Source organism: Gossypium arboreum, chromosome 2, assembly GCF_025698485.1.
Source record: "Gossypium arboreum isolate Shixiya-1 chromosome 2, ASM2569848v2, whole genome shotgun sequence".
In the NCBI taxonomy this organism is placed as follows: Eukaryota; Viridiplantae; Streptophyta; class Magnoliopsida; order Malvales; family Malvaceae; genus Gossypium; species Gossypium arboreum.
The window spans coordinates 75,853,881-75,864,443 of record NC_069071.1 but is presented as its reverse complement, the minus strand read 5'-3'; the positions used below and the strand labels follow the sequence as shown (position 1 = coordinate 75,864,443).

Below are 10,563 nucleotides of genomic sequence, written 5' to 3'. Positions count from 1 at the left end.
TGAGCAGAAAGCTGTAGTTTTTTAGCTATGACTTATCCTGCTCTGATACTTTTATTAAGGGTATTGAAACCTAACCCCTTGAAGGAAAAAATAGTCCAAAAACACTTAAAACAAGTTTAAACACTTCTATATCATTTCAATAAGTATTAAAACATTATAGAATATGACCCAAATTGGTTCAAATAAGCAATACAATAACTTTCAATCTAAAATGGAACTAATCTTATATCAAATAAATATCAAAAGAATTATAACTTTAGGTTCAAATGGTGATGCGATACTCCTGAACTGCATTCTCAATCTTCTTGATAAGTCCAAGACTTACACATTAAAACAACTAACACGTCAGCTCGATGAGCTTAGCAAGTATATAAGGATAATCATACTAATTCTTTTCGTTATTAATGTTTAGCCCCTTAGTCATATCTATCAGAAGGTTCACCCATCCCAAATTTTAATTGATAAGGGAGGGGAGCGAAAAAAGATTGTATTCATGTTGTTTGACTTGAGAAAGAAATGTTCGAATCTAACGAGAAAAGAAGAAACCAAATAGTTTTAGGAGAACAAAAAAAAAGAAAAATAATAAATTTAAGAATAAATAATAAATATTAAAAATAATAACTAAATAAAGAAAATATAGAATAAAAAAAGTGTAAGATGGATAAAATAAACCAGCGGATAGATGAATAAGTGCCAATTGAACCTTTTGAAGTATAAACACCAACAAATTCAATTAATGACTTTAATCAACCCTCTAAGAAATAATCCTTGGCAATTTGAAGGATGAAGAATGAATTCTCACAACTCCTTGAAGAAAATCAAGAAGAAAATTGCTTCTAAAAATCACAATAAAGTAATCTTGCACAAAGAAATTAACTCCCAGAGTTGGAAGTTTTATTAATGAATAAAACAATTGTGTGTCTAATGAATAATGAATAGGCCTTTATAGAGGCTAGCTAGGTACATCCATATAAAACTCTCAACTATACAAAAACTCTAATTGATCTAAATAAGAAGTAGTTTTAAACGAAACTTTCTTGTTGATTAAGAAACATAAAACTCCTAAATAACTTAAGATACTTAAAAAATCCAAAATTTAGAATAAATAAATAATAATAAATATAATATTTGAGTCATATATAATAAAAATAAAGCCTAAAAATTGAACACAATATGATTTAAACTTGAATGAAAATCTTGAAACTCATAATTTTTGTAATAATTTTGTCTAGAAATTCTGCTCGTCCAGTCTTCACTAGAACAGTCATAACTTGAGCTCCCAAACTTGAAATTGAGTGATTCTTGAGCTCCCAAACTTGAAATTGAGTGATTCAAACTTTGTTTCGGAGCTAAAAGATAGATCTTCAAACGCTATGAGAGCATCTCAACCTAGAAATACCTAGATCTCATCCAAAAAGTTGTAGCAAGTTGACTAATTTTCTAGAAAATTGGCAGCTTCAGTGAATGGAATTTACACTCCATTTGTGCATGTATTATTAATATTTCAAAAGAATTCATTTCTTATTGTCGAATCTTAATGGCTTAACTTACCCTTTTATGATTTCTTAGACAATCATATTATGAAGATTAATGTTCGAGATTTCTATTGAGAATTCAAATACTTAATCAAACGTATACTCTTTTAGCCATAATTCTTTAGTGATTTCATTCACAAGTTCCATTTATAGTTATTTGATTCATAACTATCAAACATTGCATTTTCATTTCTTTATTAGGGCATAAGATTATCAATTATCTCATTATACCAAATAACATCTGTTAGGATTGACCCGATTAAGCAACGAACAAGAAAAATAGTGGAATAAATTAAGAAATTGAACATACAAATTTAACGTGGAAAAACCCCTCCAAAGAGGATAAAAAACCACGGGCAAAGATAATTTTACTATAATGGCAAAAGATCGAATAGTACAAAAGATGGAGATAAAGACTAAACCCAAAAAACCCGAAAACAAAGAACCCTCAAAACATAAACACAAAATTCTCTAAATGTGTTATGAGTTCTAATCTCTAATAGGTGTCATATTTCTACGGTTGTAAAAGAGCCTATTTATAGACTAAAGTCATAGGTCAAATAATAATAAAATAATCTAAACTAATCAGTGTTTGATTGAAACAAGTAAACAGAGTTTAATTGAAAGATTATTTTTCAAATTTGACTGAAAATAGGAGTCATATTTAACAAATCTCCACCTTGACTCATATTTTCACAACGTCATCTTTGCCAAAGCTCGCCATGAGCGTATCTTGAACTATGCAGGGAATTAACTGAGTCGAATTTGTGCTTAGAAACTGGAAGACTTCTAGCCTTCGACTTGTACACTGTCAAATCAAAACTAACCCTGTCAAATCAAAACTAACCCTGGTCTGATTTTCACGAACACAGTGCCCTAACTTTTCAAAACCTGCATCCAAAAGAGAACCTCTCTTCAATGAAACGGTCATACATTTTTCCCTCCTATGACCAAGTTGCCTCCGCTCCAAACGAGTTAACTTCAACTCCGTAACGGACGAGGGACGTCCTATTTCACCGGTCACTGTAGAACCTTTCAGAATATAAAGATTGTTGGTTCTTTTTCCTTTTAACAAAATGAGAGTTCCACGAGATACTTTAATACTGCTCGACTCGATGTTAATTCTGTATCCTTTCAAGTCTAAAATACTCAAGGAGATGATATTATTTTGTAAATCAGGTACATACTTGACATCTGAGAGTGTCCTAATCGTCCCATCGTGCATCTTAATTTTAACAATACCAATACCAATTACCTTACTAAATGAATCATTTCCCATGCGTGCAACTCCACCTTTAACCAAACTGTATGTGGAGAACCATTCTCTATTGGGACACATGTGGAAAGAACATCCTAAATCTAGGATCCACTTAGACGTGAGCTTGGAGTTATCGCTTGTTGACACTAATAAGAAATCATCACTGTAAGGCCCAATTTTTGTCCGGGCTTATACCAAAAACCAAAAAAAAAAAACAATAAACACAAAATAAACTAAAAAATTAAAGTCCAAATATCCATAATAATGTCCAAGTTTTACACACCATCAGGCCCAAATAATAAACTAAATTAAAGGTAGCCCAAATACATTTTCTAACCCAATTAAACAAACACCCCAAAATCCCTTAACCCAATTACATAAAATCCGACATAATTAAATAATCATAAAACCCAATTCTAATAGCCCAAACCCGAGACCCAAAACACCCAAAAAAAGAGTACAGCAGATGAGAGCACCAGAAGCTTCTGGAATAGGCCAGAGAGTTGGGGCTCCCACGAGTGGCTCCTCGCACGACCTCCTTCATATGTCTCCTCGCTCCTTCGTACGGCCGAGTCTGTACAGGAATACACCAGAAGAACCACTACAAGAATACAACAAATAAATGTAATTTTTATTTTTATTTTTTATTCTAAAAATCTGGCTATAAAAAGCCGTTGATTTCATCTCTGTATTTTTACGCAAGCACGCACGCACATTGAATACCAGAGTGTAGAAAAATTGTCAAAAGGTGATTTCCCAAATTTATTTTTGTGTTTCTTTTGATTAGCTTGCAATTTCGATATAGAAACGTGAAGAGAGGATACCTGAATCGACGCTGATGAAAGCCCAAACATCACATATAGATACGGGCGAGGGTCGAACGATGTTGGATTCATTTTTTTTAATTTTCATTTTTTTAAAAAAAAAATAATATTAGTTCAAAAGTTCTTTAAAAAAAAAAGAAAAAGGAAAGAGTGATTTACAGATTTTTCATGGGCGTGTGTTGAATCTGATCACTGTTGGTTCATCGTCGATTACCAAACAAAATGGGGAATTCGGCGAATGCTAAGAACCCTAGCATATTTAATTTTAGGGCTGTTGGTTTTTGCTAAAATTAGTGGGCATTTGAAAAGAAAAGAAAGGAACAAAGCTTAACCTATTTGTAAAGGGAAACGGCGCCGTTTACAACATTGAAGATCCGCGTGTTGGCCCGACAGCAAGTCGAATCTGCGCCTTTTTGTGTGAATGGGAAATTATTTGGATCCTTCCTTCCCCGCGAAGCCTTCAATTGCGTCCTGATTGCTTACTTTGTTTTTTTAAAATTTGGCTCTAGAATTTGTGTGTTTTTTCATTTTGGTTTATGGTTCAAGATGACTTTTCGTGCTCGGGTATTTCCAATTCCAGTCCTCACATATTTGTGCACATGGCACATTGATCCTATTTTACAATTATCTTATTTGTAGATTGTTTCTTTTGTTTTAATTTTGTTTCAATTAAGTCTTTTAATGCACATACATTTTTCTGCATGCTTGATTATTGTTTGTGATATTTCGTGTTGTTTTCGTAATTGAATTTTTTTAAAAATATTATTATAATCTTTTCTCTTTTATTCTATCATTTTAATAATTGATGTTTTATTCATTTTAGTTTATGTATGCTATTAATTTCATGTTATTTTGTTATTTCTTTTGAATTCATCCACATATTTTAGTGTTTATATCCTATTTTTTGGAATTGACTATTTTATGTGTCATATAAATTATTAAGTATATATTTAATATTTGTATTTAATCTACATACATTATTAAAGCCATGTTATTTTTATACATATAATTTTTAGTAAATTTGTATTTAACTATTTTTAGTTTCATTAAGTGTATAGTTTATGATAAAATTAAGTTAATTTAATAATTCATATTTTTATTCCATGTTATTTTAACATTCAATTATTTAAAAGTGTCTTCACATGTTATAACCCATATTAAATTATTTTACTATAGTCCACATTATTGATTTCATATTAATATTTCTTTTATGTACTTATATTTTTCTATAAAATTATTTGTGCGTATAATGCGTTTCTTCTAAAAATAATATTTTAAATCATACAATTTATTTATTGTCTCCGCTTTCATATTTTATTATCCTTATGTATGTATTATTTATATGTGCCATCAATCCAAATCAATTTGTTACATGTAAAATTATGTTATACGTCATTTGTTTCAAAATTCCTTTATAAATATAGTTTTATAAATATACATCACTAGATTTAGGTGTTTTATAAATATAGTTTTTATCTTTTATGTACATGATTATATTTTTAGAATTTGTTACATGTATAATTTATATATTTATTTAATTTTTCATACATTATTAATTTCATGCTATAATTATTCCCAAAATCTATTTATATACATGTTTTATGAATTTATCATATACATTATATCTTATTATGTGTTTTATTATTCTTTTATGTTTTATATATTATTTAAGCCATCATGCATATTGTCAATTTTAAATCAATTTGTGCTTAAAATATTTTGCATATTATTTGATTCAAATGTTTTATTTCAATAATTATATTCCTAGTTTTTATGTAAATCAATCTACTCATATAGTATGTATATTATGTATTCATTAATTCGTAATTATTATAAAATTGTCTTATACCACATCGTTTGCTAATTTCCGCTTTATTTTGTACATGTTTTGTGGGTTGTTGTTGTGGTATATTATTTAGTCACTGTTTTATCAATTGTTCTCCATTCATGATTAAGAATTTGGTTATATTTTACTTAAAATCGTTGTACATAATTGTTGGATTTATTAATTTGTGGCTTATTGTATCATATTATTTCCTGTTCATTGATCCTTTTCTATGTAAATGTTTCGATACAATACATTAAGTGTTCTACCTTTTTTTTTAAAACAAATAAACGTGTTTGAGCGAATTTTCAATTTTCCTTATTATTCAAAAATTTGAAATAAGGCAATATCCAATATTTGGGAATTCGAGAAATCGTGCTCAATCGTGCTGGGTATGATTTTTTCAGTGAACTAAATATTTGGATAACCTTTTAAAATTTTAGTGTACAAGTTTTCAAAAGTCAAAAATCAATCGTATTTTTAAAGGTATAAAGGATTGTATCCAATCGTGCTGGGTATGATACTGCATATCTTTGAGACGAGGGAATTTTGACAGTTAACTTAAATTATTTACACATTTTAAAGAACCATGCTCTGAAAGTTTTTTTTTCCCTTAAAAATTTTTGATATAAGGATAGCATCGAGTCAATATGGTACCAATTTTTTGGGCGTAATGAGGGTGCTCGCCCTTCCTCATGCGTAACCGACTCCTGAACCCATTTGATTTTTGATTTTATAAACCAAAATTATTTTCAATGAAACAAAACATTTTAGTAGGTAGCCCAATCACACCTAAACCAAGAGATTGGTGGTGACTCCACATTTTTGTTTTCAAAAGTTGATCCCCATTGTTTTCAAAATAAAAAGGGTTTTGACAGCTTGAATACTCCGCTGGGGATTGAACAAAGAGAGTCAGACTATAAAATTGATTATTTGTTGTCCTTTTTGTCAAAAAGTTGACAATTTGTTTTTGAAAATCATGTTTCTTTTAAATTGCATTTGTCGGCATGATTGTAGTAGTACGAGTTTGGTAGAATAATATGGCATTGCATTGCATGACCGCTGTGGTTATACCTGTTAAGTGGGACTAAGAAACTATGCTTTCGTGAGGTTTTCACCTCCGTATGGGCTAGTGGATTGCTTCCAGGATACGTCCGTACCTATGATTTCGTGAGATTTTCATCTCCGCATGGTCATAGGGAAATGTATTCCCCTAAACCAAACTCGATCCATATGAGCCTATAATGGGTGAGGATTGAGGAATATGTTGGTTCGGGTACCTTTACTCTAGAACTGAGCTACATATAGTGAACCTTAAGAGCTATCCTTAGGTAGAGCCGCGTCAAGCCTTAGTCATTGCCCATATGTGTGTTATGATTATCTTTGTTGTTATACTTGTATTTTATCACTTATATTTGATACTAACTTGTGTTTTGTTTTGATTGTGCTTTACATGACATTGCATACTAAAGGAGGTGTTGGTTCGTATTCGATTACTAAGTTAGAAAGTTTAACATGGAGAATGAATTTCTTAGTAAAGTTTAGGATAATGCAGCCGTCCGTACATGGTCAGAGAAGTTACAAACGAGAAAGGGGATAGCCTGACAGAAGGATATACATCACAGTTGCAGAACTTTACTCACATCAATGTAACACAGAATGAGCTGCAGGAGTTGAAGGATATATGGATTCGTTGGGATAAGGGCACTAAGCAGTTGTTCTACCAGAGTTATGGTGATATACCGTACTTGCTCGATGTTAAGGTGGATAAGCGTTTGTTCCAAGGTATGGCTCAATTTTGGAATTCTGCTTATAATTGTTTCACTTTTGGGGAAGTAGATTTGGTTCCTACCTTGGAAGAATATACTACTTTGTTGAGGAGTCCAAAAGCTCAAGTCAGAAAAACTTATGCTAAGGTTTCTAATTGTCAAACTTTTGCGAAGAGGTTGGTGAATATTTCGGGGATGAGTGAGTCATGGGTCACTGCTCGAATTCAACAAAAAGGGGATAGTAAGTGTATTTCCTGGGAAAATTTGAGAGATTTGGTTTTGATGCGTCCGGATGAAAAGAAAAGGGTTGATATCTTTGCCTTAAGCATCTATGGACTGGTGATTTTTCCTAAGGCTTTAAGGCATGTTGATGAGGCAATTACTGATTTGTTTGATCGTCTCGAGAAGGGAGTCACACCTGTACCTGCAATACTGGCCGAGATGTTTAGATCTTTGAGTATGTGTCGAAGGACAGGTAAAGGTCGATTTATTAGATGTGCACAACTATTGATGGTATGGTTTCACGGGCATTTTTGGAAAGTGAATAAGGTTTCTTACCGGGTCTTCTCCGAAGATTACTCCCCATTAAAAGAAGAGATGGCTATGCAAAGGAGAGATGATATTTCAAAAGAGAAATGGATGGAAATTCTCCAAAATCTCAAGGAGGATGATGTAGAGTGGAGAGCTTTCTGGATGGTACCTGATGAAATTTTGTATCAATGTGGGAATTATAATTGGGTGCCATTGTTAGGAATTTGGGGAGCTATTGGATATACTCCTTTACTTGCATTAAGGCAATATAAATCGAGGCAGTTCATACCTACGACATACGGGCTGGCTCAGTGTGAAGTCCCATATAAAGGAGACCACTATAGGAAGAAGGTTCGGGAATTATTTTATGCTTGGAGGCAAACGCGCTGGATGAAGAGGTTGGATATTAGTTCCATGGTAACACCTGAATACAATGGATGGTTTAGGAAAAGCGTCAATGATAATATTCCTATACCAAGTTTAGAAAGCACTCAATCAATGGAGGAACAGTTACAAATTGCCCCGTCAGAGTTGAAAATTATAAAACAAGACTTTGAGAAGAAAAGTTCTGAGTTTGGGAAGAAGATCAAGCAGTTGGAAGAAGAAAAGATACACTTGAAGCTAGATGTAGAGATTCAAAAGTCAGAAGCAGAAAAGTTACAAAAAAGAAAGAATAAAGTTGAGGAAGATTTGGAAAGGTTGAAGACAGATTATAAGAAACTACGCTTGTCAATGAGGACTGCTGGATTAGGAAAGACTTCAGAATAATGGCACCAAGAGGTTCGAGAAGAAAGGGCTAAGGCAGGTCAATGGGAAAAGAAGTTCTAGGAGGCTCAAGCTCGGAATGAGGCCTTGGAGAGAGGTCTATTGGAGAGTAAGAATGAAAAAGATGAATTAAGAGCCAGAGTAGCTGAACTTGAGAGATCACTATGTTTATACCGGAATCGCAATTCTGTGACAGAGTTGAAAGCAAGCTTAAGTAAGATCGAGGAGATGAAAGGGAAAATAGAAGAGTTAGAGGCAGCATTGCAAAGTTGTGAAATGAGGATTGGGTTCTTGGAGGAAAATGTGGAGCAATAGAAGAATCAGCTTCATCACTCTCAAGACCAAGTTAGAAGCAGGGATTACATCATGGGAGAAGCTGTAACACAAATTCGAGAAGTAGCTGATTACTTGCAGTCATTGGCAGTACAAGCAAACATATTAAGTGTAAAGTACAAGTTGGAGTCAGATAGGGGACAAGAATTAGCTTCATTGCTTAGAAAAATTAAGGTCCTGAGTGTTAGGGCGAAGTCGTATTTGTAACTCAGTTTTATGTAAAGAATTTTATTTTCTAGTAAAGTTTTCTAAAAGGAATTGAATCAGAATTGATGCCTCCTTTGCATTCATGCATTTGTATTACATTACATTATATGCATTAAAGGTCATAACAAGATTCTAATTAATTAAAAATTATTTCAGTAATCTGGAAACCAACAAAAACACACCAAATATGCATCCCTATGGTACGAGGAAAAAGACTAAGTCAATGGAAAAAAAGACTAGAAAAGTTAGAACAAATGCAAAAAGATATGCAAGAACAAATGCAGTCACAGATGCAAGAGCAGCTGGTTAAGATTCAGCAAGAAATGAAAGAACAGATGATGGAGTCTCAAAGAGAAATGATGAGTCAGTTATCCCAATTGCTGATGGGAAGAGTGGATAAGGGAAAAGGTCCTATGAATAATATGGGAGAAAATAATGAAGACCCTCAATATTCTCCTGGCTTCACTCCTATACATGTGCAGACACAACCTGAGATTAATTTGTAGAAGCCATCTGTTACGATCAGGCCTCAGCAGTTTCAGGCTAGGGTTTCAATACCAATGAATTTTCAAGCTGGTTCAGGTTATAATCCTGGTAACAACTCTAATAATCCAATGGTCCCTGATTTGGATGAGGTTGTGAAAGAGGAAAAGTCAAAGGCAGAGTCACAAAAGCAGTTAGAAGAATGGTGTAAATGACTGGAGGAAAAGGTCAGAGCAATGGAATGTATTGATAGACACTCGGGAATTAATGCAAAAGATCTAAGTTTGGTCCCGAACTTAGTGCTGCCATACAAGTTCAGGATGCCAGAATTTGAGAAATATAATGGAACGAGCTGTCCTGAAGCTCATATCACTATGTTTTGCAGAATAATGATAGGGTATGTTCATAACGATCAATTGTTGTTTCATTTCTTCCAAGATAGTTTGGTAGGGGTAGCTGCTAAATGGTACAATCAGTTGAGTCAAAACAGAATTAATTCATGGAGAGGTTTAGCACAGGCGTTCATAAAGCAATATAGCCATATGACAGACATAACTCCTGATAGGATTACTCTGCAAAACATGGAGAAGAAACCAAATGACAGTTTTAAGCAGTATGCGCAGAGGTGGAGGGAAATGGCTATTCAAGTTCAACCACCGCTATTGGAAAAAGAAACTACGATGCTCTTTATTAACACCTTAAAGGCTCCGTTTATTACTCATATGTTAGGAAGTGCGATGAGGAGCTTTCCGGATATGGTCATGACAGGAGAAATGATTGAGAATGCTATAAGAAATGGAAGGATAGATACAAGAGAAAGTGCTAAAAGGTCCGTGCCATGGAAAAAAGAGAATGAGGTAAACAATGCGAACGTGGGATATTCAAAGTCTATTACTGTAAGTCAACCAAAAGCGGTAACTGCTGGTCAGGTTTCATCACGACAGGAGTCGGGAACTAGGCAGAATAATGAGAAGATTCAATTTACACCAATTCCCATGACATACAAAGAGTTATATCAGAGTTTGTTCGATGC

At 33.2% G+C, this 10,563-nt stretch overlaps 1 protein-coding gene across 1 annotated transcript; it reads left to right on the top strand.

Moving 5' to 3' along the window:
* The first annotated feature begins 7,007 nt into the window (after nt 1-7,007).
* On the top strand, nt 7,008-8,510 carry LOC128284820 (uncharacterized). Its single transcript, XM_053022419.1, has one exon. It carries the CDS (start codon nt 7,008-7,010, stop codon nt 8,508-8,510), a length of 1,503 nt encoding a protein of 500 aa, XP_052878379.1.
* Nucleotides 8,511-10,563: the final 2,053 nt, after the last annotated feature.

Coding starts and splice junctions, on each gene's coding strand:
- LOC128284820 (XM_053022419.1), top strand. CDS start 7,008: ATGGTCAGAGAAGTTACAAACGAGAAAGGGGATAGCCTGACAGAAGGA.